This window comes from Puntigrus tetrazona, chromosome 13, assembly GCF_018831695.1.
Source record: "Puntigrus tetrazona isolate hp1 chromosome 13, ASM1883169v1, whole genome shotgun sequence".
NCBI classification, from domain to species: domain Eukaryota; kingdom Metazoa; phylum Chordata; class Actinopteri; order Cypriniformes; family Cyprinidae; genus Puntigrus; species Puntigrus tetrazona.
In genome coordinates this window covers 4,641,982-4,669,733 of record NC_056711.1, presented here as the reverse complement: position 1 = coordinate 4,669,733, position 27,752 = coordinate 4,641,982, and the positions used below count along the sequence as shown (strand labels likewise).

Below are 27,752 nucleotides of genomic sequence, written 5' to 3'. Positions count from 1 at the left end.
TTTATTATACCTTTTATGAGTTCGGAGCACACTTATAGAGCCTATGACCCTAGTCCCACATACGCTATAAATTTACATTTATTGTTTGCTGTACATGTGTGGTTTACTGTCGCATTTAAACCATTTATTTAAAGCTGTTCTGTTTGTGCAGCAACTTCTTGAGCTCCGTGTTAAGTGAGAGAAACCCGAGATACTTCACGCTGAGAGCAATGCTTATATTTGCTGTCATTCTGTCAACTCCCAGTAACCCCATGACCTGGATTCGTGTTTTCTCACCTGATCCTTTAGTCACCGCTTATCCTACAGACTAAATATTAACTCTCATACACTGAAAGGCCTCCTTGCATTGCTCCGTGAGTTGTATATTGACACGAATCTGGCAAAATATGACCTTTTTTATTTCAGAATCTGTAGTTCTCCTATAGGGAACTCTGAGATGGAAGGAGACATTCTATGTTTTTGAGTTCTCTTTCATTCCTCCAAGAAACCTTTGTTATTAAAAACTATATAAACTACGCAAGCGAGTGCAAATACTGTGTGAGGGAACGCGGTTTCTCTGGGTTTATCAGAGGAAGGAGCTCAAAGGTGTTTGCAAGAGAATGTGAATGTGAAATATTATTTTGCCTACCATCATCCTCCCTTAGAGGCTCCGATGGAAGGCTGCCAGTTAAAACAAATCCATCCATATATCATTCGAGACGCATTTAAACTATCCGATGTTATTTAGAAATATCATATTTATTAAAAAATACATTTGAATAGCAATGCAATATGCATATCGAATTGTTCCGTCCATTTGGTACATTGCAAAACAAGATAAGTACAAAATCTCATGGTCTTGTCTTCTGTCCCTAATAGACAAAAAAGAAAATTACCGTACTTCAGCGCTCGTTTATTTTTAACACCGGTGACTATGAAATAAGTCATGCGTACATTGAAAGACATTCGCTGGAAGCCGTGTTTCAATACACTTTCCTGGCCAGAACGATATTGTGTTAAAAACTGATGTTCCTTCTTTTACACGGAAAGACCGCAAGCGTTCTGCAAAACAGCCTTTATCTAGACATCAGTATTTTAGTACCTCACTCACACAGCTGTCAGCAAAGACGGTTAAACTTGACTTTCAGAGCTTAACTTAATGCTGACTGATATCTGTCTGTTTACGCTGTGGATTAACTGTAGTGTTTTATTAGTGACAGCCTGAATTAAGCACCTTATCAATTTAAAGAGGTCAATTCATACAGTTCTTTTATTTACGCTTTCTCCCTGAGGTACGTTTATAATATAAATGATTCTGTGTTCATGTCTTTGGACTAATATTTGGCAGGAGGCCTGGTTCAATTCATATTTAAGGGTGATATTTTGGATATTTCACTCTGGGCTTGCTTAACTTTTAGACGGGCCACACATTATATAACATCGGACAGGCGAGCTGTACACAGAACTGCCATAAGTCATTTACATGTTATCATGAGCCCCGTCATCACAGCGATATATGTCTGTAGATAGAGGAATTCAGACGTGGGAGCGCTTCTTATCCACCCTCATCTTCACATATGATCCATGCATCATGGATACATACGTGCATATTTGTTACATCTGTATATATACACACTTACACACGGCAGTTATAATAGTGGTACAAAATGATCTATATAAAGATATAGCATGCATGTTCAACATTTGTTGTCATTTGGATGCGTTTCAAGTATTTTACAATTAGGACAGCATCTGGTAAACTGTCTTGGCAGAAATGTACGTTAGACTATACATAAGTATTTACTGTAATTCCCTTTGTCTGTTCACATTCTCTAACTCATTTCCACGCTTCTATCGTCTTTAATAGTACCTCATTAGCTGACAGATCTAATGAGTGCTTCATCTGAATTAATGACATTTACAGAAATGTCACGTCACACAAACAAGTTCCATCAACAGGTCAACTTAACACTTTCCTCAACATATAAGCATCTCTCTTAGTATTACGTATACACGTGATACCAATTTTTTTCTAGCATTATTCCAATCCCATTCATTGTTTACTTTGTGCATTTCTCTCCCGTCTTGTTCCTCAATCTGGAAAACCATCTGCAAATGGCAAAAACTACCACTTTGTCCTTTGCTTTTTGGAAAAGCTGCCTCGTCGCAGGCCATCTGTTCAATGTCTGGTGAGAAAACAAAAGCTGAGAGTTAACATGCTGCTCATTCACTGTGTGCATGATATCAGTTGTACTGAAACAATACCGCGGAGAGATAGAGCCGTACTGTCCAAACAGCGCTAAAACAACAACTGACCTGGAACACAAACCCTGGACATCATTGGGGACCAAGCACTGAACGCTTTGTTGTTTCTGTTTTATATTGTTTCTGTTCTGACCTCTTTTTCTCCCTGCATGGGAGTCAGTGGCAGCCCATATAAAACCCTGTAAGAAGTTACGATGCTTGGCTCACCAATTAAAGGCATCTAGATAGGGCTATGAGCATGATATGGATTGCTTTTACAATATATTTTTGTACTTTTTGATGCTTGGGCTGGATTAAAAAAAAAAAAGTAGAGAAAATTCAAAATAATTTCATTTGTGCTTCAAAATTGGTAGTTTTATGGGCTTGGAATGCCATGAGGTTAGAAAATGATGTATCCCTTTAAGTTTAAATCATAATATTTGAAATAATTGGCATTAAAATCATTTTTTGAAAATGACCTTTCATGCAGTGAGTAACACAGCTCTAAGTGAAGAAAACATCGATATGAAACATATTACCTGCCTACTTCGCACAGACCTGGAAAACCTAATTTTTGCATTTGTTTGAATGAAAATGCTAATTAATTTCAACATTGTATGTTCAATTTTAATGTTAGATCCACTGTTTCTTAATATTCAGAGCAATTACATCAATAGTAACACACAGATTAAGAGCAATCTCTTTTTCAAGGAAAATGATTTAAATTAGAGTAATTAATTACATACTGTAATTAATGTAATTTTACCCAAGATGCATCATTAAAATATAAGTCTTAGTGTCAGATTTTGACCCTTATTTCCATAGTTATTGCAGTAGAAAATGGTAGAGGATGTATTTTTCAGCCTACCTGATTAATGCTACTGTGACCACAGATAGTCCACTTTCTGATGTCCCAAAGCAATCATGGAGTTTCTGCTTGTCCTGGGCCGTTCTGCTGACATCACATCTGGGCTGGGACGAAAACAGACAGCGTTTTAGCAATCTTAGTAGCGAACTAATTCGTAGTGTAATTTGAGTGTGGATTTGAAGCATGCTGACCATATCACGCTAAACCCTGGGACACTGCTTTCAAATATTTTAACGCCTTCTCCAGACAGCACCAATGACGCTTTTAATGCCCCATTAAGTTCGTCTGAACTAACGCAAGAAAGCCTGACCTGATTTTTCAAATCGCACATCACTTGTGCAACACACACTGATTATCAGGGTATGAGAAAACAGAGACACGGAGCAAATACTGTCTCTTAAAGTCAGCGTATTACATGAATCACTGGTCCATATGGATATATTCCTCAGAAAATATCTGCTCTTGGGAGGAGAGCGCATTTAGCATAGCTCCCATATCTCATCTAATGAGTGAAATACACGGGGAATTCACTTACTCCCACCAGCATACCTCCAACCTGACACTGCAGCCCTGAACTATTCATCTGAGTCTGTGCCAACCTGTGTGTGGGATCGCAGCTCACTAGCGGAGTAGGTTGAGGTTCAAGTTGTTGTTTTTTATTGAGAGAAAAGACATTTTTCAAGGGTTTGTCCCTAAAACGCTCTTCACAGAAGAAGTATCTGTTATTAGTTCAGAAAGAATGTTGAGGCGATGTTGCAGTCTCCATTCTCTAGCCTTTCAACCAATCAGATTAAAGAACTGAACCGCGTCATGGTATAAACTGATTTATGAACACAGTGAAAAGTTGCAGTACAGATGTGCTAGTCTCAAGTATTAGTGACGTCCACAAAACCCATAACACTTGACGTTCTGTGACTAAATCAGGGTTGCTATTAACAAAAAAATTATTTTTGTTAGTTAAAACAAACTAAAAATGATAATACAAAATATCAGTATAATGAGAAACCTTTCCTTGGCAGCTTAATGAAAAGAAATAAGTTGTAGTGAAGGTCATTGTCTGAAAAAAAGTCTAAATTTTCTAAAAGAAAAACACATGCGAAACAGTGTGCAATGGCCTTAAAATTACTTAAACTAAAATTTGAATATAAAAATAAATAGGCTAATTTGTTATCTTCAGTTAATGCAATAACTAAGGTTCAGCAAAATAATATATATAGCATTTATTAACCTTTGATAATGTTAGTCAAAAAAAATCACAGTGCATCAACTAATGTTACCATACATTTTTTGACCTTAAAAAATGTATTAATAAATTCTGAGATTAACAAGAACTAAGATTAATAAATGCTGTAGAGGTATTGTTTGGTGACATTTTAGTTTAGAGACCATTATTAACTAGTTGCTTATTAGGATGTCTATTATTAACATATTGACTGTTTATTAGAATTTTACGGTCTCTTAACTAATTGCTTATTATCATGCATATTACTAGAATATTAGCACATATTAATGCCTTATTCTACATGACCTTATTGTGCATCCTTAATCCTACCCAATACCTAACCTTAACTACCTTACTATCTATTAATAATGTTGGGGTTAATAAAATTCACAGCAGAAACTAGTAGTGCTGTCAATCAACCGTATCCAAAATCTAAAGTTTTCTCGAACAATGCTAGACTGAGCGAGATGCAATACCTAATCAGTGTTCTTGTCTCCGCTCATTCATACAATGTGGTGCTAGTCACCGACTACCACATGAGCCCAGAGCTGAGGTATTTAAGAGGAGGCAGCGTACAGGCGAGATTAGGACGCCCGGCGGTTTAGCGTTACAGCGCGCGGTTGTGATGAGAGCCTTATCTTGCATCACATGGACACATAGTGAGTCATAACATCAAAAGAGCGGAGCCATTAGTAGTACTTGTGTTTGTGATACGGCTTCCCAGAAGTCGCTGTACCACTTCAGGGCGGAGTGCTAAAGCTTTCAAACATTTCCATTCTGATTCATTTTTAATCGTAGCCAATCGTCTGTAAAATAAATATTCTATTTTTAAAAAAAATTGCATTGAGTGAGCCTTCAGAGGGGGGTGAAATCTGAGTGTTGTTTTGAGTGCTAATGATCTGAAACTCCTGAGTGATTCTGAAAACAGGGATGGAGTACCGGTAAAGCTGTGGACAGGATCTCTTCAGGGAGCCTGAAGACAGTCCCAGGCGGCTCTGGTTCCTCAGTTTGGTCTTCTTCACCAGATCCTTCACTCGTCCCCATGTATAGTTCTCACTCAACTGCGATACACAAGGTTACACAAATGATTGTCGTTTTTTTTACCTGGAAGAATACTGCACTATAATAATTGGTTGGTTTAATTCATTTTTATTAACCTTACTTGCAAGTTGCTTTGCATAAAAGCAAAACGAGCAAAAGTAAATTCCCTTATAAAGTGAAAAAGCAACATCTCTTATTGCATCAATTTTAACAGTAACATACTGTTAATTGTGTGGTTGTTTTTTTAACAGCAAGCTTTATTGACTCAATCACTTCTTGACTTTACTCCTTTCACTTTAATCCTTAATGACACATTTGATGCCTTTACTTGCGTTTCTTATTTATTTGTTAACCGTTACACACATTAGGGTTTCATCGCATCCCTTTCTTTATAAGTGGCTTAGAAAAGCTACTTTGATTCATCATGGCACTTTCTCTTACAAGATTTTGTAAAGTGGCTGTCAGTGTATTATGAGGACTTACACTGTATTTATTATATACAAAACAGACTGTAGTACATTAGTTTATTACAATCATCTCAGTTTTACAATCATACACCTTTTGTGCACTGTAATTTTAAGTTCAATCTGTATGTTTTACATGTTGCTTCCATATTTTTACAATAAACTGCTGCTGTTTTTACTATTAATTATTAGTCTATGACAGTGAGGTACACATGAAAACCATTCATAATACTACAGCAGACTTTAGTCTGTGCTTTTTTATTACTTTATTACGTAACACTTTAGTATAAGCACCAGCTGTTTATTAGTACTTTAATATAAAGCACATATTCCGCATGACCATATTCTACATCCCTAATCCTACCAATATCTAAACTTAACAACCACCTTACTATTAATAAACAGCAAATTGGGAATTTATTGAGACAAAAGTCATAATGGTTTGTTGATAGCGAGAATCTAATACAGAAATTTTTATTATTTATGCAAATTTAGCAGTTTCTTTGTAAAGTCCAATGTTTTGTCAGCTGAACAGTCCTAATCGTAATAAAGTAATATGACTAACAGTTTCAAAAGGCTCTTTTTCCACAGCGTTGTTTTCGTTTTCTTTTGAGTCAGCTATTACCAGCAAAAATAATATGAAGAGTAAACAGATGTGCAAGGCCGAGAGGCTTGTCCAAACATCGGCTCAGAGTGTTTGTCAGATTATGAGTCCGTGTGTGTTGATATCGCCTGACTCACGCGTCTGTGAGGAGCGGAGAGGACCTCAGCGCTGTCGCTCAGGTACTTGGCCTCTCCCTCCGTGTAGCTCCTTCGATTCAGACCCCTCCTCCAAACAGGAAGAGCACCCATCTCACCATCTGTCCAAAATATTTAAAAAATGTTTTGTTATCATCAAAACACACTGGTGCTCATTAGCTATTCCGAGCAGTTATAAACGCGTTATCCGTGACTAAACTAGAGGTTCTCTGAAGGGCGTGGTTTGTTTGATACATATGCATTACATTAGTAATTAGTTTTCCCGCCCACCAAAAATCCTTGGGATATGTTTCTTCACTTTATATGGAATTCCAGAAATTTCACCTATAGCTGAAGTACATTTCTCCAGAGACTAATGTTTGGTTGCCCACCCAGCTGAAGGAACATGAGACGGAAGAAAAGCAACCAGGAAAAACATGTCTACGTGCATCACGCACAGCAAGGGGTTCATCTATCTATATATCGATCTGTCTCTCTATTTATATATTCCTTTATGATCTTCAAGCTTGAGAACGTTTTTCAACTTTCATAGGATTTTCAAACCAACATTCAAAGTTCGTCTCGAACCTGAAATCATTTTTTCAGTTTAATTACGTGCTTATATAATTCATTCTGTTATCAGATTACTATTAGGCTTAGATAAGCCCGCTCCATGCCGTACAAACATTTGGCTTTTTCAATAGGGGCTCCAGCCAGTGTAAACACAGATTAATCTAAGCACTTAGTGTATGCCTCCAGGTGTGTTTGCGCACTGACCTCTCGTGGCTGCCCGGAGGGGGATGCGCGTGACCTCAGGGATTGTGCTGAGGTCAGACAGTGTGCCGCTTGATGCCGTCAGGCTGTAGTGGTCACTGCGAAACTGCCTCTTGAGCTCCTGAAAGGCCAAGCTGGCTGCTCCACAGCTACAGTGCTGCATGAAGAAGTCCTGAAAAAGAGAGTTTGTCTCATAAAACTGAGGCCGTTTGATTTATTCACTTGGTTAGTGGTCTTGTTTATGAAGGTATGCACAGATAGGCCTACATTGCAAAACTAAACGTTGTATTTGTAAAGCTGTAGATTTAATGCTCCAAAAAGTAAAGTCTTGTCATTTGGGAAAGAAGAACACTTAAAATAGTTCACTTTATGAAATCTAAATTCAATTTGTGGATGTTCACGCCCATGGGTCAAGGATGATAGCACATACTTGGCCCGTGGAATAGACATCTGGTTCAGATTTATTCAAGTGAAAAATGACTAAAGCCTTCAAACGCAAGCATTCAGTGACAAAAACTATTTGATTACAATTTATTTCACACTATTGTTTTTTGGGTAGCCTTGCTACTTAAGCTACTTAAAATACCTAAAAATCTTTATTTTTATTGCATAATAAATCTATAGCTGTGATATAGACAGCGTTTATGAACATATCAGCCATATTTCAGACATTAAAAAATCTTAACGACAACGTCCTTATTTGCTCTTTGTTTTATTCTGTTGTTCTCTAGTAGAAACACTTAAAATAAAATGTCTAGTAAAATAGACATTTTACTGGTGGGTTTTCATTCCTGTGGGGAACATTTAACTCTCAACCCAGCAATCGAGACAAAATCAAAATGACCCTGAATTGCTTTTCCAGTGGAAATTGTCTTTCTGGGTCACTATTTTAAGCATTTTCCTTCTATCAGATGAACGGCTGAAATCTGCTAGTGTCATTTCCACCAATTATTCTTATTGTTTACACTATTTGCCCCTCAACCAAACATAGAGGGTAGTAGCTTAGACTTATAATTTGAATATTGTGTATCCAGTCTTTTTGATGGAGTCTTTCTCTGTAAATGTTTTTACCTCTGAAAATAAAACGGCAGTGTTTTTTGTCAATCAGAGTGATAAGGCGCTTCCCAAATCTCTGTTTATCCAGGATTATCCTCTTAGTTCCATTGCATTAGTGTTTACGTGGTAAACGCTGCCTGACTGATGAGGTGATGATGCCAAGGCGGATGCTGTTTGTTGATCATTTGATGATGTTGTTGCAACACAGATTCCTTTGAATGCCTCTCTGCATCCTTAAGATTCTTGATGTATTCGAAAAGAAAGAAGCATGCGCTCTGAACATGGACTGAAAATGAAAGAGTTCACCTTAAATGTCCCATAAACCAAAACACCAGATGCTCCAACCTGCTGTGATGGAGCTTATCTTTTCGGTGGATCGGTCATGGCTGATAACTGAGGAGATCAGTGTGTCAGGGCTAACAAGAGACACAGAGGACACCACAGTGGTGGTAATTGCGTATTTTCTGAAGTTCTGAATGCTTTTTATGAGTACAGATGAAAGCTTGCTGTGAGGGTTTGAGGGCGGCAGGCTAAAACAGCCAGGGAGGAGACTGGCGAGACAACTTGGTCCATTATAGTGAAGACTGGGGCATGTTTCAGGAGTTCCCCTGCCCTTTGATGTGTGTAACGGCATGTTGCTGCCTGTTGCTTTTTCTCTAAAGACACACACAAATCTAAAAGACCCAGGCAGTTCAAGAAGGGTGGTCCGCAGAATATATTCCTGTGTGTCACTTTTTCTGTTTAGAATTATGAGAAATAAAACATTCAACATTCTGACGATTCTATTAACAATTCTTGACCAATTTTGACTGATTCTTAAATCTCATTTAGTTTAAGACTTCAATCTGAAGAGATTTTATTAACCCGATCTCATGAGAAAACAAAGCTATTGTAAAAGTGTGCGATTTATGATTTATGACTTCTGGGGAAGTTGTATTGTCTTTACCGTCATGCTTGTATAGTGCTACCGGACTGAATGTTGTGAGAATCTTTCAGAAGAATGCAATCAGTTGTTATTCAGAACCTAAACCTAAAGCAAACAATATGCATGTTTGGTTTCTGTAAAGAAGAAATCTTTTTAAAATGTCCTCCTTTCTTTTGCCTGTCTTTTTCTCTTGCTTTCTTTGATGACTTTGAAGTATAGGCTCCCACTGAGCTCACTGACTGTGACCGTGGAAGTCTTTTCCGGCCCTAGGGCCCGAACTGACAGAGCCAGTTTAGAGGTGACTCTCTGAAAAACCATGAACAAAACTGCTCTCATTCAACAGCACAGAGTCTAGAGGCCAGGAAGATGTCTACACAATATAATGCCACGGCCTTTAGTTGGTAAGCAAAGGACTAGAGCAGCAGGAGAACTGGGGTAGAAGACAAGCAAATGAACAGCAAAAAATCAAAAATTATATTAAAAATGTAGGTTCTAAAAAGGAATTTTTTGGAAGGTTCTCCAAAGAACCTTTCAGTGAGCACTTCTTAAAATATATATGGTCTCATAAAAATATAGAACTACGTCATGAAGAACAACGGTCAAAAAAAACAATTTGTACAAACCCAAAAGTAAGTTTTTGGCACATTAATACTCGGTCATATGTCTAAATTGTTTTTTGAAACTTTGTCCAAGTGTGTCCATGAGAATCCAGATTTTTAACAGTGTAAAAAAAAATGTTTAAATGTTACCTTTAAAATTAGGGGTAATGCTCCATCATGTTGGAAACCAAATCCAACCCTAAACCTACCAGATAGTGTTAACAAATGCAAAACATATATGAAAACACATTTGTTGATGCATTCGTGTCTTTTCGACTTCCTTTTACACAGATTTGAACTGTTTTGTTGAACCATAGTAACACAGGATACATTTATACCATGAGACCAGGTAGACAATACATAACTTTAGCTTAATAACTGAATGTTACATTTGAATACTGAACTGAATACATTTGATGATGTTTTTGGTAAATTTCCACTGTCACTGTGAAATTAGGGATGCACTCATTTTTCTAACCTGTATCTGCCTTTAACAAAGATAAGTTCCCTTTAACCTCAACATTTTGGAATTAGGTTACTAATTTTGGTGCAGCTCAAATCCAAAGGGAGAAACAAAGGTCGACGTGTTAGAAAAACACCCATGACTTCACAAAACATTGTAAAACATGTTGATATTTTTCCTGTGGTTTTGGGCTGATAACATTCAAGCCAGATGCACCGTCTTGTTCTAAGATGGGAAAACAAAGACGCAGTGCTGAGTTCAATTTTTTATGGGTTACACGTTGTTAACTCAATTGAATTTAAACAACTTTATGATTAACCAGAATTCCTTCTCATGCTGGCATTTTGCAGTAAATAAATGACATAATACCAGCATTTTTAGTTTAGCATATTTTGTCTTTTGTTCAGTTGCGTTGATGTCCATCTGCTTTTCAATCCATCTTTAATCAAACAAAATATATTTCATGCCTGTGTGAGCTCCTCTCAATGACCCCCAAAACAAAGACACGAAGGAAAAGACTTTTGTCCAGAATAATGTCAACATGGGACACATAAAAACAAATGAAGTCCATGTGAGGGGACATCACATCCTTTGAAACGAAAACCCTATCTGTGTACGGGTCGAAAGGGCTGAACCCTGCAGATCTATTTGTTAAATATGCTTTTATCCTTCTTGACCAAAAACCCCTAAACCCCACACAAACCAGCTGGATTTACACTGACACAGTATGAACCAATAATACCTTGCCCTGGGCATCAATATAAGGTTTAACCCACAACAAATCATAAAACCAAGACGTCATCTTTCATACTCAGACCTACAGCAGTGCCTTTAATCAATTTCAGATTGAGAATCACAGTGTGTTTCCAAAACTTCCTCTATCCATACCTTCTGGAGGACCAATGTTCTACAGAATTTAGCTACGACCTACTTGACTATTTCTTTCTAGTTCTGATTCACCTGATTCAGGTGTGTTTAAATAGTATTGGAGCTAAACTCTGCACTACAGTTGCCCTCAGGAGTAGGATTGGAAACCCTTGAGGTAAGCAGATGCTGGCAGATGATCATTACCTCTTTAGTCTTGATCACTCGGCCTTCCTTCTGCAGGCCACAGATCTGTTTCTGTAGTCGAAGGTTGTGTTCTTGTAGCTGTCCGATCTTCTCTATGAGCTGGCAGATGTGCTCTAGGTACCCCAGTCCAGAGCCCAGTGGGTTGGACTGATTGGCTTGGTTCACCTGGTTGTCAAGACAAAACAGAGACAGAAATTTGAGTTTTCATAATAAAACCAAAAATAAGGGGGGCTGTAAACATTCACGCTGGACCCTTGGGGAAAGACCACCACCCCTCTCTGGACAATAGGCTGGTTCTAAATAAAGGGATTACTGGATATGTTTATGTACACCGTAGGGGGTTAAGCAACTTTTGTGAAACAAGCCAACAAGAACAGTGTGAACTGCATCCTATTGTTTGAAAGCCAATGGCTCATTTGACGTGCTAATGAGCACAGAGCAGAGCCAAGGCTCCTACAGTTCATTCCAGGAGCATGACAGCATGTGTTCAGGTGGATCTGAGGTTCACAAACTGATGATGGCAGACCCATGATCTCCACCCATTATTTAACACGACAAGTATTTTTACTATTCTTAATGGGATTTATGACAGCTCTCACATTTAGACAATAAAGATGGGACTAAATACAGTCTGCCAACTACTCCTCTGCCTTTCATTGAACAATCTGACACAAATTGGTTTGTGAAAACAAATCCTAAAATTTCAATGTATGTTCGCCTCCCACTTTTTCCACTGAAGGCTTGAAAAACCAGATTAGAAATAGAAATTGAAGGTTAGTGGTTTGAAGGTGGGAATGTTTTGGTGGGAAACTTGTTAGGTGCTAGTTTATTTGTTGAATCATCCTTTACAATATTCAGTTGTAAAGGTGCAGTTGCTCACGTTTAAAAAAAAAAAAAAAAAAAAATTCAAAGGAAATTTTGAACAAATATTTATACAATCGTCAACATTCCAAAAAATGTCCCAACAAAAGCAGGATGTGAGTTCAGGTCTCGGGCTTTTTCCCTCCGAAAGCTTTTCCGCGCTACTTACGTCCAATCCAGTCCCAAAGCCCAGCATTAATGGAAACGCAGAAGCTAAACAATAGAGGACATGACGGAGAGATGAAATACTAGGAGCTGACATCACTCGCTTCCTCACAAAGAGTGTGAGATCCTCGGCAGGTCACGCTTCTGATCGCTTGACAGTGAACCTTTCTCATGCGTTCTAGTAACCTTGCACTTCCAGCAAAATTAAGTGGGTCATATAAAACTATTCTGTTATTTTATTTCATTTTTTGTAGTTTTATTTAATTCTATTCTATTTTATTCTGATATCCAAGACATATACAGCAGTTACCTATGCTGACTGAGGAAAGTTATAGTACGAAAAAAATCTATACTGGATTTGACCAAAAATTGCATATACATTCAATACTTCTGTCAATGTAAAAAAACTAAAAACTGCTGTAGTCCAAATATCCCCTTTGAGGCTCTTTCAGGCTTAGACGTCTTCAGATCATGTGAATGAACTATATTATTTGTGGTATTGTATAAGCCAGACTATGTGTTCTCCTATAAAATGACAACCAGCTTGATGTGGGGTAACTAGAGGAAAAGCAACTTTGTAAATGCAGGAACATGACAGATCTTATCGGTTTCCTCTGGCCAGGATCCCCAGTGACCCAGGAGAAGGGAAGACACGAAGGTTTGGGAAAGCCCCACTCCCTTCCTCCCCTCCTCCTCCTCCTCTCCTCAGTGTGAAAGAATCTGCGTTTGTCTGCACGTGCGTTTCTGCACAGACACAGAAACAAAGCAGGGAATGTTGTCCTATAGAAAAATTCTATGAAGCTGTTAGCACTTAAGTGTGACATTGTGGTTATTGATGGCGTATTGATGGTGTGGGTGTATTTCAGCTCTCTGTGCTGTGAGGATGTGGTTTTTTTAACCGCACGCTGAAGATCAAAACAAACTAAGGAAAACAATTATGCCTATGCCTCTGGGTTGAATCGCAGCAATATTTTTCTAATTACATAAGCTCTGTGTTACCAAATATGAGGGATGATATTATAAAGCCATTCAGGCGTGTCTGAGAAAATAATCCTTTATTATTTGAAATATTTCACTGGGTCTGTTATAAAGCAATACTAGGCATGAGTCAGTGGAGAGGAATGAGGAACCATATGGTCTGTATTTAAAGATATAGGAAAATGTGTTTTTTGTGTATTTTTTTTGGTAACACTTTAGAATAGACTTGTTAACTATGACTTTTCTCTTGATAAATTCTTAATTTTCTGCTTATTAATAGTTACTAAGGTAGTTGTTAAGTTTAGGTATTGGATAGGATTAGGGTGTAGAATAAGGTCATGTAAAATAAGCCATTAATATGTGCTAATGTTCTAGTAATATGCATACAAATGATGTATAACTCACCTGAAAACCTAATGAGAGATTTTTTTTACAACCATGAATCATTTGTGGTGACACATCAAATCAATGTAGTGAATCAACATTTTGAATAATTGCTGATTCAATGTTTCATGAATCAGTTTTGCTCTAATGCTCTCATAGGACTAGTTTACTTTTGATTTTGAGGAAACATAGGCCTGGGACACACTAGATCATTTTCAAATCTTAACCAATTGTAAAACCACGTCATGAAGACAGAATGATTTTTGTCCGTATAATCCTCAAATATTTTATATATCACTTAGCCCTACATGCCATTATTGCAGTGTTGTTTTAGTATTGTTAATATATGTATTAATATTGTGTATTAATGTGTATTTTTATATTTTTCATTTAGTTATTTTTAGTTTACCTTAAGTGCTTTGACAAACACAATACATAAAAAAATAAGTGATTAGTTTGGATCACTGCAAAACATTACAAAACATTTTTTTGAGTGAATTATTCCCAGTTCATCTTGTTTTTTCTTTCTACAGGCTCATTTACGGCCTATTATCACCCCCTCGGTGACCTCAGGTGATCCTGTGTTCTTCTTGAAGTTAGCACTATATTTTCATTTATTGTGCTGGCGGTTATGAGCCTAAAACAAAGCTGAGAACTAATATTGTTGGCCGATAAGATGTCTCACAAAACAAGCTTTGTGTATTTATCCAAAGACGTCCTGCTAGACCAAAAACACGTGTTGATATTCTGTGTATCTGAAAACCATTGAAAATCGCTCAAGTGTCACGACCCGTTACGTCACATTTCGGGGTGTCAGCCAAATGTTGGAGGCTGGATGTGGCACACACAGCGCCGGTCTCCATGCCTCATCTATCACTAGATTAAAGCATCGCACTCACACTCTGGAAATGTTCGCTTTATGACTGTTTATATGTTACAGCTGAGGAATTCAGCTCCTCAGCTGTAGCCGTCCTGGGGGTGGCTGAGGGGGGCATTGAGGGCAACAGCAATTATGCAGTCTTCATTCCTCCCCGACACTATAGTCTGCTCTGCTACGCATCCATCAACCCAGACTCAAAAATGCTTTTAATGTCCCATCGACCCACTCATTGAGAGACTCACATATGCAGGCTAGCTGGCAACCAGCCGAACACATGCACTTGATTAACACTTAGAGTCTCTTTTATGTTTTTTCACAATTCCCAAATCCATCTTTAATCCATCGCGAATGAGCCAATATGAGCATTTCTATAGCAGAATGAGCATTTCTATAGTCTGCCTACTCACTGGTCCGTATCTCACTGCTCAGGCCCACACATGACCCGAGCTCGCAGGATTTTGCCGAACTGGAAGTCGTACATCATCCGCCCCTTGTGTATTCATTTCTGAAATATTTTGGCTAATTTGATTAAGCTTTCATCTATCAATAATACGTTTAAAACAGTTCTGAGAAATGGCTGTACAAAGGAGCTATTAACCGCAACTATGAGAAGTTTCGGCATCTGCTCAAAATGTGTGGTGTGCTATGAATGCACTGAATTGTGGGGCGACTGGAAACATTGGCCTCTATTTTATTGCTCAATCAGTTTATATCGTCTGATAAAGATAGAATCCCTGCCCACATGAGAAAGACAATTGCTGAATATGTACTTGTAGTATCTTAAAAGTATATTTTAAAAAAACTCTGGTAATGTTATATTATGTATAAGTCTTTAATTAGTTAGGCTTAGGTATTGGGTAGGATTAGGGATGTAGAATAAGGTCATTTAGAATAAAGGCATTAATATGTGCTAATATTCTAGTAATATGCTTGCTAATAAGCAATTAGTTAATTATGTTACTATAATCTTTTTTTATAGCACATTTATGTTGACTAGCATACAGAAGCATAGAAAATTACTCATAATTTTAATTGTAGAGTATTAATATTACAAAGAAAACATGAAATATGTAATTATAAATATATACATGCCATGAGCTGCCAAGCTGCAGTTAAGTATATCTATTCTTTCACACATTCTTAAATATGTAAGTATATTATGTCTGCAATACGTATTAAGTGTTCACAAGGGCAGTGTGAATATGAATCTGGTTCGATTCAATAAAACATGTGAAAAAAGTATTCATAAAGTATATTGGTTCTTTTGGTGAAGAGACCTGTTCATTCTGTCCCTGTTGCAGAAACCAGCATATACTGGTTAGTTTTTGAAGCATGGCAGTTGGTTTGAGCTAGTTTAAGGTAGTCCTTTTAGCTGGTCATGAGCCGGTTATGAGCTGATCATGAGCTGGTCATGTGGACCACCTTAAACCAGCTACCCTGCCTCAAAACAGCATATGTTGGTTTTTCTCAGCTCCATTTATAACATTTACCCTGAATCAGGGCAGAAGCTATGAAAAAAGAGTATTCAGTCAGTCTATTGAGAATGGCGTACACCTGCTGTACATTTAAATATTCACTGCAGCTCTGTGTCCTTCCTAGCCTCATAAGTTGGGAACAAATCAGATTAGAAATGAGAGGGAGAGAGGCCCTTTGAAGTTGCCATGTTTGAAGCGGATGGGAAAAAAAGCTCATAGTCCCTTTTCAATATCCTCTTCCTCAGGCCACAGAGCTCTATTTAACAGGCAAGGGAATTAGCTTATTAGCTTTGGTGACAGGTGATGATGAGGGCCGAGTTTACCGCCCCGGCAACCTGTCATCGCAGCTCCCATAAAGTCCACCATTCGTCAAAAAAAAACGCCCAGTCACTGGCCACCAAAAGACCTAGAAGCTATCAAAGAGGCATTATTTGGGTAAATATGTGAGTAATTTGAGCTATTTGACACCTGTTTGATGCATCCAGGGAGGCTTGGACGAGCATGGCGGACTCAGGGACACAGTCCAGATGAGAGGCACTGGCTGTTCCAGCTGTAATCGTCGCTGCCATCTGCATGCTCTCTCAACACAGATGAACAGGTGCTGTGTGATGTGGCGGCCGCGTTAAAAGGGGAGAGATCTGTAGTGTACCCCGCACTACATCCACTCAGCTCTCAGTATACTGTACTCAAACACACAATATCACTCATTCAGTGACATAGTTGTTTATTCTGCATCCCTAGGCCGATAACTAAACTTAACAACTACCTTACTAACTATTAATAAGCAGCAAATTAAGAGTTAATCGAGGGAACAGTTCTAAAGTGTTACCAAGATTTATTATTGGGTGGCAGAAAGCCTAATGCAGAGAAACAAGTGCTATGATGACTGTATACTTGTTTGTGTCAGGCCTTCATCATCAAAAACCACGGAAAAAACTGGTAGGTAAAATGTGACCCAGACTGTTAAATACTGGTTCCCATGTAACAAGGATAAACATGTTTTATGCCGACCACAGTGTGTTTTGTGTGGTTGTTAGCTGCACTGAAACACATTTAGAAACCAACCACTCAAAATGCAAACACAAGCTTTTGTCTCCAAAACAAAGCTCCATGATCTGATTCTCATTGTAATTCAGTATCCAGAAGGACTATATTATAGACAAAACAATAGATTGTTCAAATATGGTTAACACTGAATACAGTTTTGTCATGAAACAACTGACTAATGCACTATTAACATTCTAGTAACCACTATTAACTAGCGAGAAATGAACGATTTAGAAAGTAATTGTGCTCAGTTGAAAGTAGTAGTTCGCTATTAGCTAATCGTTTAAATTAAAAGTTTGGCAATAATCATCTGGCATCAGTGGGTTAATTGTAACTTTACAGAAAGACAGCAAAATGCAATGGAAAGATACGTCTTGTACATGTAATTATAAATTATTTATACTTAATGTGCATCCACTGGACGTTGTCCAAAATGGCGCTACTGTGAAGTTATGGGGCCGAAGCTATAAATAAAGTTGTTATTTTCATTTTTTTTTGTTCTAAAAGTATTCTTGTAACTTTATAACATTACAGTTAAGCCACTGATGGCAGATGGAGCATTCAGACGATAACTTTCATACTTTTCTTCACCTTCACAGAGGCTTTGTTTGGCAGTCAATGGGACAGTCACAAGCCTCAAAGTTTTCTTCCAAAATATCTTAAATTGTGTCCAGAAGACAGGTTTGGAACAACATGAGGGTTAGTAATTAATGATAAAATGGTAATTGTGTAGTGGTGTAATCCTTTAATTCTGAAGGTCATCCACTAGTAACGACTCAAGTATTACTACTTATAAGCTAATTACCTGGATCAGTATTCTAAAGTGAAAAAGCATGATAAATTCCTAATATTGGCTGCTGTATGCTTTTAAAGGTATTAAGGGTTTTGGAATTTTGCTATTTTGTACATTTTATATTTTGCATATCTGTATATAATTCTTTTTTTATTATCTGTCCAGTCTTGTCATCCTGTTGCACTGTAGAGCTGCTGTCACTAATTCCTCGTATGTGTAAACATACCTGGAAATAAAGTTGATTCTGATTCTGGGTTGTAATGATTCAAGTATTACTAAATCCTTTCAAAGGAATAACTCATTATTTGGATCAGTACTGTAAAGTAAAGATAATGGTAACCCATTAGTATTGACTGAAGTTTATTCCGATACCATGCAGAGATATCAACTATTCTATCGTTTACTCTAGTTTTACATCATGCAAGACAAATTATATTTACATATCTAATACCATACATTTTCAACTTGTGTTTAAGAACACATTGTAAATGATCATACAAGGCAGGTTAAAGAAAATATTCATATGAAGGTGTGACATTAGATGTGTTTTCATTTCAGGGAAAAATGCTGAAAGAAGCAGTTTCTTTAGGGAACAAAAACCTATGCAAGCACTGCTCACAGGAAGACTTTTATCCTGTTTACCTTTTTAGTCACAGTATGCACATTCAGTGATGAGCTGATGACGTCAAGTTCAGGAAAGACCATCATTATGACTAATGAGAAAGGATGTGTGTGTGCTTCTAGACTGTAAACAGAAGCTATTCATTTTACTATGTTGCCAATGAGTGTTTCAGTCTGACACTGTTCACTAAGGCATCACTCAATGCAATTAGGATTGATGAAAAACAATATTCCTACATTTTTAATTAACTTCTTCTCTTGATGTTTTTTTCCTTCTCGGGATTATGTTATGTTTAGCAGTCGAAAACAATCATTGTGAACTTGATTGAGAATTTTACTCTGGTATTCGGTAGTGTATCTCTAAAACATAATTTAGAAGGCATAATTTATACTGCTGGTCTCTTGATCAAGCTGCAAAAAATAAAAATACATACATTTTTTGTTTTCACTTTCCAGTAAAAATAGTAATAAAAAAAACCCCATCTTGTAATATGTTTACTTCTATCTTGTTTAAATTCCTGCAAATCAGTTACCTGTGCTTCTTTATTTTAAGCATAAACCATAATAAACATTTTGTGCTTATTATGCTTGGATAAAGTTATGCTTAAAAACAGAAGAAAGGCAAATAAAGCTAATTAAATTTCCTAAAATCAATCAATTTTCAACTGCTGTGTAATGCATAGAAGTGAGGGGAAAACAACATAATGTTTTTGTTTGTATCACATTTAAATGCTTGCAATAATACTGATCACTGTTGTTTATATACTGTAAAAGTAGATGACGTCAAGTAAAGAACAATAAAAGACATGTAAACTGTTGAATACCTCACTTAGCCTGCAGCACTCTTCCATGTACTCATCCAAACTGTCACTGGTTGTACTTTTCCTCAAAGGCCGCTGCTGAAATTCAGGTCCTGTTTTGCCATCATAAGCTTCTATAGAACACTGGCTCCTTGACATTGTGTCCTCAGCCATTGCAGTGTCTGTTATTTCCTCTTGTGCTGCCATGATTTCAATGGCATCTTTACAGTTCTCCATGGTATTCCTCAGGGTTCTGTCCTCGGACCTCTCTGAATCTGCTGTGATGTCTATTAAATCATCATCAACATTCTCATCCTCTGTTCTGTCTGCCAGGATGGTAAAAGTGTCTTGTTTAGCACACTTACAAGACGTTTCTTCGGTCTCTAAGAAGACTGAGCTGTCTTCAAGAGGATTGTCAGCAGGTACAGGAGAGTTCAGGTTGCCAGAGTCGCATGAAGACTCCCTACTGTGGACCACAAAGCTTTGCTCTGAACCAGTTGGGGTGGATGGAGAAGTGGCTCCACTAGTCATTTCTACCCCGGAGTCCTCGGATTCAAATTTATACAATCTTGGAAGTTCAGAATCGGCAAAAATAGAAGATAGATAGTCTGTTTTTGATTCAGAGACGGTGGTCTCAGGAGCAGCGCTGTGGACAGAGATCACCTCATCTGCTTGGAGAGGTTCTGTGTTATCCTGCTCGGACATTGAAATGGAGATGGTTGAAATGGAGTCCTCAACATTTAACAGTTTCTCAGGGACGTTGTTGAGGAGCTTCATTTTTGTCAGTACAACGTCATTATCTAAAACAATATCCCCTTTACCTGCAAAACAAACACAGAGAGAGTCATTTTATATTTTCACAATATTAAAATCATTTATTTATTAAAAAAAGATTAATTTTAACTGTGCATTTTCTGTGCAACTACCATCAGATGGAGTTGCAAAAAAAAAAACTCTGTACTTGTAAACATTAAACTATGGATGGGGGAATTAAAAAAAACAATTCCACTGCATACCTAGAGCTCATTTTTATTCAAATGATTTAAAAGCATTTGTATCCAGACATGCATCCCTGTGCCAAAAGAAGAAGCTTATCTCACTATACTTCTTTACCACCAGTGGTCTACAAAGAGTCATGTAGACCTGTCTTGCTGTAAACTTTGATCTTAATGTTATTATGAGGCTCTATTTGGATACATTCTTAATCTCACTTTCTATGACTCTATGACTTTCTATGCTTGTACTTTCAAATTCAAATAATATTGGTTGAGCACTTCTGAACACAATCAGGTCAAATAAAAATAATATCCTGAATCTTCTCTTGCTATACGGTGATGAACATGATTGTCAGGAAGAGGTGTGATGAGAAGCTTGCAGTGGGGTGGAAATAAATAGTCAAGCAGATGATTCACAGGATATTTATTCTGAATTTGTTTAGAGGAAATGCTTTACTAATTTACGTGCTGTGAGGAAATTGAGAGATTTCTAAATAGCTTTAAGTCTTCATCATAGTGATACAATGAGAGATTAGAAATCATAGACTTGAAAGACTTGAAAAACATAACATCTTTGGCCATTCCCAGCTCTCTCATAGGCCTAAATGTTGTTTTTGTATGCCACTTTTATTAATAATAAACATACCCGTGTGTTTAGTTAGAAAAGAATTTGTGATGATTTTTTTATCCAGACTGGATAGTGACTGTGAAAACACTGATAACATTTCAATTATGTGAGATCTGCTGCTGCTCCAGGGTTTTTTTCCCATTCAAAACAGCGCCTGTGTTTTTGCAGTCCTTTCTCGTGGACCATGTGTACTGTACACAACACCTGGACTTTTTAAAATCCATTGCAAATAGCCTTATTGTTGGACGTTATCTAATCCTTTCCCTCATAAATCATAAATGTTGATTTTCATGCTAACTAGACGCAATTCAGCAAGATTTAAAAAAACATATTTAAAGAAATATATACGTTTCCATTTAAATATATCCAACCATATAAATATTAAGCATAATAGACTGACGAAATACCCTCATTGTAAATATAATGTTTTTGCAGCACTAATAAATACATCGTCTTAAATATTTTCCAATGATTGCATACAAACGGTCCCAACATGAACTCTAAGCATACAGTAATTGAAGTCCTCTACATGAGGCCTCAGATCATAATTTAGCTAATTTACTTCTCCAGGTCAATTAGAGCGACCTATTAGGTCAGTCTTTCATACAGCGGTGCTCTCCAGCTGAGACTACAGAACTGCTGATGGTGGGACATTTTTGATGCCACTCAGTAGGAGCAAGTAGTCAGCATCGAAATCCCCCTGGGTTTTCAATTAACATCGCTCAGACGTGGCCGCTTGGAAAGAGAGATCAAAAAGCCCTCGCTAGCCCCTGGCAGCGAGGAATGTAAGTAATGCTAAGGTCTTTCATGGTGGAGAGTATAATGCATTCAAAATAAAAACAGGTCAATGATAGTGTTGGCGGGAATCAAATCCCACATATTTCTGGTCTTTATCACTCTGGAGTCTGCAAATTTTCAGGAGTGAAAGACAGGTATAGGTAAAGACATCTACGAACTATCAAAAATCTTCTGGAAGCCCAATTCTGAATGGCGACATAGAAAGTCAAAATTATTACATACACAATTATTATAAAACGATGAGATGAAGTCATAATGTCATTAAAAAGACTACTTTCAGGTGTTATAATTGGACTATAATATTATGTAATGTTTTAGACATTTTATCTCATAATACTGCTTTGGTAAATCAGAATGGTGACATAAAAAGTCCAAATTATAACAAAGTCATAATGTCAGTAAAAATACTATTTTTAGGTGTCATAAATGAAATATAATTTTATGGAAAAATTAAGACATTTTATCTCATAATTTTGCCTTTTGTCAATTTTGTGAATTATTAGTTTATTCATATCAATTGATTCAGATTATCTCGTAATTCAAACTTGTTCACGTGTTTGAATTTTTTTATCATAAATTTGTACTTTTTTATTTCACTATTTGTTGTTTTTGTCTCATAACTGTGACAAAATGTCATAATTTGACTTTTATCTAATAATTATGACAGTATATCATAACATTACTTCATAATACATGACTCAGTGTGTCGTAATTTAGACTTTCATATCATTTTAACATACAACGTAATCATGAAGTAGTATGTCAACTTTGACTTTTTATTTTGAAATGTAGTCTTTTCATCTTTTATTTATTGCAATCTCGTAATTATTACTTATGTCGCAATTGACTTTATCTCATAATTATGACTTTTCATGCCAAAATTCTGCCTTTTTGTCTCTGTATCTCATAGTGTAGACTTTTTAATGGTGCAATTCAATCTTTTTGCCACTTAACTTTGACATTGCATGTAATCATTTTGACTAAAAGCATTTATTTAATTTTTTTTATTATATATCATGAATAGGTTCATTTGTTAAACAGCTCTGTCAGTCACGTCCCACCTGCAGTAGTGTTTTTCTTCCAGGCCAGCAGTGAATGTTTTTCCCTGTGCACAACTGGCAAGTGTCTCACATTTTTGAGCTGATAAAATACTCTGTTCACGTTCAAGAATCCTGGGCTCATCTGCTCCAGCGTATTTTACAGCTGCACGTACATTTGGTCGGTAAAAAAACACTGATATGTCCCAGGTGGGCATACTGATATTTTCAAGGCAAGTCTAATAAATATTTAATTTGAGGAATTTCTGGGAGACTTAACTACTCTAAACATATTTTGTCAATTATCTGTCCTGAAAGGAAGAAGAAAGTCTGCTTCAAAAACAAAATGTTACTGGTGTTCATTTGAGATGAAGAATGCGCGAATCATTTAGGGTCATCGCTAGAAACGTTCACAGGGATGAAATGTGAAGAATTCACAAGCTTAGACGAGAACATGTTTACTCCGTCTGTCCTCACCCACTCATGTTTACCGCATTTCAACACTGCTGTGTTTGTGAGTTTGGCTTTTACTGACACAACATTAGAGTCATGCTCTCTTTAACCGACGTGACCAGTGAGCAGGCTCTCTCAGGTTTGTTGCATTGAACCAGTTTTTTTCGAACCTGTACGCTCAAAACTATTTAAGCCATAGGGGACCTTTCTCTGTCAGTTAAAAAAACCCCATTAAGTTACATTTAGTGGCTTTCCTGCTCATTGAATAGTTTTTTTTTCTGCTTCCAGGAACACGCGCACATAGATGGCCCATAGTATTGTAACTTAGTGGACAGGAGGTGGAAGTGAGCGGTGATTAGGAAACTGTCCATTTGCGAGCAACAGCAAAAATTCTTTTGGTTCCTGGTTGAATGGAAGCGTATCGGCTTGATTTGAAACTACTGGATGATTTAGTTGAGGGATGCAGTGGGGTCAGTATAGGTGTTTAGGGACGCTCTTGTCAGACTTGTCCATTGTGATTGTGGGTGGAGAGGTCAGAGGCAGGCCAGGGCAGGTCTTCTATTTTTACAGCCAGGAGAATGTCAGAACCCTGTGAGCACTTGGGTGGCCAGACTGGACGCCCCCGACAGCATATGAACAGATAAACTCTCTAATGTCTTTATATCAACTCTTTTATCACTGCATGGAAGTTTTGTTTATTTTATTCCTTTTTGCAGAGAAACTATTTTTATTCCACTTACTCTCTTTTTTATTGCCCCCATTCATTATATCCTTAATGATAATTATTTTTTAAATATTATATATATATATATATATATATATATATATATATATATATATATATATATATATACACAGTGCTATTATTTTCATATGTTTATAGAACAATTAAACTTATATATAATTCTATTTTTATTTATTTTATATTTGGATTTATTTTAAACATGGTTCATGATTTTTTAATTATTATCGTTTAGTAATTTTATTATTTAAATGCGTTCATTTATTTTAAGTTATTAAGTACACTTCAACTTAAACTAAACAAAAACGAGAGATATGACCGTTTTCAGTTAATGTTTATTTTCTTAAAAGTTTTTTTCTATAATTACCCTGAACCACACAGCAACACCCTAGGGACCCCACCGAAAGCTTGCATTAGGAATGCTGTTTTTTTACAGGCAAACCCAAAGAGACTGAACGTTAAACCCTTTTCCTCTTGAATCGCTCGTTGCTGAAGGAGGTGACAAACGCCAGATGTCAGGTTTGATGAGGTGCGAAATACAGCCGTACACCTTTTTTCTCCCTTCTTCTTAATCTAAAGCCCGCAGACCTTTAGTGCCTCACACCTCTCTGTCTCTCTCTCATCACAATGCCAGAACATTTTCCCTGCGCTCTTTCTGTGCTCCAGCAAGGCAATGGTTTTGACCCTAAGGAGTCTTTCCAGAAGCGCATTATCAATGTGAACTGAATGGGCCAGTCTTTCATTATCTAACACCATTAGGATAAGGCAAGAATGTGCGGGAGCAGTAACATCAGTCAAGCCTTCAGGCAAACTCACCCCGCTCTTCTCCCTTCATCTGCTTCGAAAACATACCCGTGAAATTGTAGATTTCTGAAGACGCTGATGATTTTTGGCAGAGTCATTTTCTGCTTGCGACCGCAGTAAAGGCCGCAAACCCGACGGTGACCGATCGTCAGTTTGAAAACGATGACATCTCTCGGGTCCAGTTTCCCGTCCGTATTACCTGACTTTGATTTCACGCACTGGCTGATCTTACTCGTGAAGAATTTGACTGCAGCTGTGCCTGTTTACAGTTATGAGTCACGTATAATATAACTCAAGAGGAGAAGAGCCGCTCTCATGAAGCTGTCACCACTAAAACATTCGCATCTGATATCACTCTGTTTCTTACAAAGCTCTCGCTCGAAGCTGAAACACCTGTGCGACACTCACCTATTATCTCCCATCACTATAACACACTCACTAATCATCTAAACTGCCATTTATTATGAATCACGCCCGCTTATTGACCTAATTCAGTCTGTATAGAAGATAAACAAGCACATACATGCTTTATAGTGTGTATGTTACAATCCAACACAGTAACAATATTCACTGTCTTATTAGCATGTCTATTACTTGCATATTGGTTGTTTATTAGTACATATGAAAGCATGACCATACTCTAGATCCTATCAAATATCTAAACAAATCATTTACTCACTGTTAATACAACACACTTTATATCACACACACACACACACACACACACATATACACATATATATATATATATATATATATATATATATATATATATATATATATATATATATATATATATAGTAACCGTTGATTAAACAATCTGTCTGTTGACAATTAAAACGGTCTAAGATAAAGTCTAGACAAAATGCTGCTGTTTTACAATAAAACAAAACAAATGGCTAATAAATTTTCTCTCATTAAGCTGACCTTTGATTTGAATTTCTCACTAATTAAACGCAAATATGCCCCTCTGCCACATGTCTTTCTAGTTAACACCAAGGCAAACTGTAGTTAAAACCATACGTAATAAAGTTGGTGGCTTTTCTATATGAGCTCAGCTTTGCGAGCTAACTTTATTAAAATGACATCAGCTCAGCTATACAGCATACCCGTGGAGCTCATCTGATGACGGTTAAATGACTGTTTTTGAAGATAACCCGACCGTGTTCAACCAAACAGATGACGCCTCGGAGTCCAAATTACAGGTTTCTAAATATCCTCCAACACCTCAGCCAGACAAATTACTAGCCGTGCCACACATCCAGGTGTTCACACGACTCCATACGTCCAAAGCAGAAGATCGAGTCACAACACTTACCTTTTCTCCACGGGGCGAGGATGGTGAAAGACTTGTGCCAGCTGAACACCATGCTTGGTTTCCTCCTCTTAAGACTCATAGTGGACGTCCGAAACTTCAGTAGTTTTCAGTAGTGTCACGAGGAAGAACCCCTCCTTGTTGGCTTATTTAATCACACCTCATGATCTTATTTTTCCTGAATCAAGTGCTCAGATAGTTCAGATGCTCCACAAAGGTGTATATCCGTTTTTTAGCGTACGGTCAGAATAGTGCAGGAGCGTGTGTGAGAGAGAGAGAGAGAGGCTGCTGTCCTCACACTGAGGAGAACGAGCTGACTGCCTTCAGCAGGACCATCAGCAGCTGGAGGAGGGGTGACGGATCGCTGGAGGGAGGGGAAAGACTTCGGAGAAAGCCTTTGTGTGCCTGGAGAGAGACAGAGAGGGAGAGATAGTGGGAGATGTTGGAAAATGTGTTTTGCAATCATATGCCAGTGAATAAGAAGCTCTTCTCAGAAGACATTCCTTGAAGAATCCACCTCATTAAAGCCAACATACCGTCACAAAACAACTTTGGGGCTTTGAGGCCAGACTATAGCCACCTAACTCAGCACAAACCTGTCGTTTGACATTTTACGTACAGCTTTTACCACAGTAAAAATTTGCTATCTTCATACTCATACTACAGCCTAACTACTTTCAGAAACTTTGTTATTCTGCTAACCCTAAACCTACCCTAACAGTCTACTCTGAGAGTCAGTAGACACATAGTTGCAAAATGAGAATTCATTATTATATATATATATATATATATATATATATATATATATATATATATATATATATATATATATATATATATATATTTCCTAATGCATAATTTTAAACCCCCAGTGTCCTTAAGGTTCGCCTAAACCAAAAAGTTAATGTTTCATTATTTAATAATAAAGTGCACAAATATTCCAGTTCTTGTAATTCAGCTGCACCCACACACTACAGCTCTCAGAGCCACAAAGCAAGGCTTTCTCAGCCGCTCCTCAGCTCAGACGTGGGAGGGAGAGCCAGACTGAAGAGTTACATCAAGTGTCCCATTGTTCTGAGAGGAAAATAATGCAGTAATTTGTCACATTTACTTCTTTTTCTTATGTTTATTACAGTCTAATTATATCTCTGAGGACAGATACGGTTTGTCTTTTTGGCACTGCTGACATCCGATGCCCTTTTGGTGCTCTGTTGTTTTGGTAAAGAACAGGTGAGGACGTCAGTGGGCAGACAGACACCGTCGAGCGGTTAGGAATCACCCTGGGCTAGAAGATGAAGCTAAGAATGGGTAATTACCTCAAACAGGCCTGGACAATGCTGAGGTCTTCAAATGCAGTCTCATTGTAAACCAAATGAAGAGCATGAAAGCCTCAGGTTCCCTGGATTTGTAATGCCTGTTGAATATGATTACATAGTTGCCACTCGATTACATGAAACCTTTGTTATGCTTTCAGCGATCAAACAAAATTTGACTTTTAATGGTAAATATGTTGTTTTTAGTTCCCGACCCCA

General features: G+C 37.4%; 2 protein-coding genes across 3 annotated transcripts in view; one reads left to right on the top strand and one right to left on the bottom strand.

The window, feature by feature from the left end:
• Nucleotides 1-27,752, top strand: part of hells (helicase, lymphoid specific) — a 45,863-nt gene that overhangs the window by 2,517 nt on the left and 15,594 nt on the right. The gene's annotated exons all lie outside the window — the stretch shown is intronic.
• On the bottom strand, nucleotides 718-26,622 carry si:ch211-250c4.3 (uncharacterized protein LOC100535981 homolog). Of its 2 annotated transcripts, none has more exons than XM_043255640.1 (8): nucleotides 26,224-26,622; nucleotides 19,473-20,269; nucleotides 11,445-11,609; nucleotides 7,334-7,502; nucleotides 6,560-6,678; nucleotides 5,253-5,374; nucleotides 3,092-3,190; nucleotides 718-2,165 (listed from the first exon to the last, which is right to left on the bottom strand). In XM_043255640.1, the coding sequence occupies exons 1-8, from the start codon at nucleotides 26,300-26,302 to the stop codon at nucleotides 2,159-2,161; spliced, it is 1,557 nt and encodes a 518-aa protein (XP_043111575.1). In that variant the 5' UTR covers nucleotides 26,303-26,622; the 3' UTR covers nucleotides 718-2,158. The 2 variants fall into 2 exon arrangements, with proteins under 2 accessions (XP_043111575.1, XP_043111576.1); XM_043255641.1 differs by having other exon boundaries at nucleotides 3,092-3,195; nucleotides 26,224-26,611.

Excerpts from the sequence above, each read along its gene's own strand:
- si:ch211-250c4.3 (XM_043255640.1), bottom strand. The coding sequence starts at position 26,302 with ATGAGTCTTAAGAGGAGGAAACCAAGCATGGTGTTCAGCTGGCACAAG. Across the intron at positions 7,503-11,444 it reads GAGTGATCAAGACTAAAGAG|GACTTCTTCATGCAGCACTG; the intron begins GTAATGATCATC and ends TCTCTTTTTCAG. Across the intron at positions 3,191-5,252 it reads TCCTGTCCACAGCTTTACCG|ATGTGATGTCAGCAGAACGG; the intron begins GTACTCCATCCC and ends GTCCCAGCCCAG.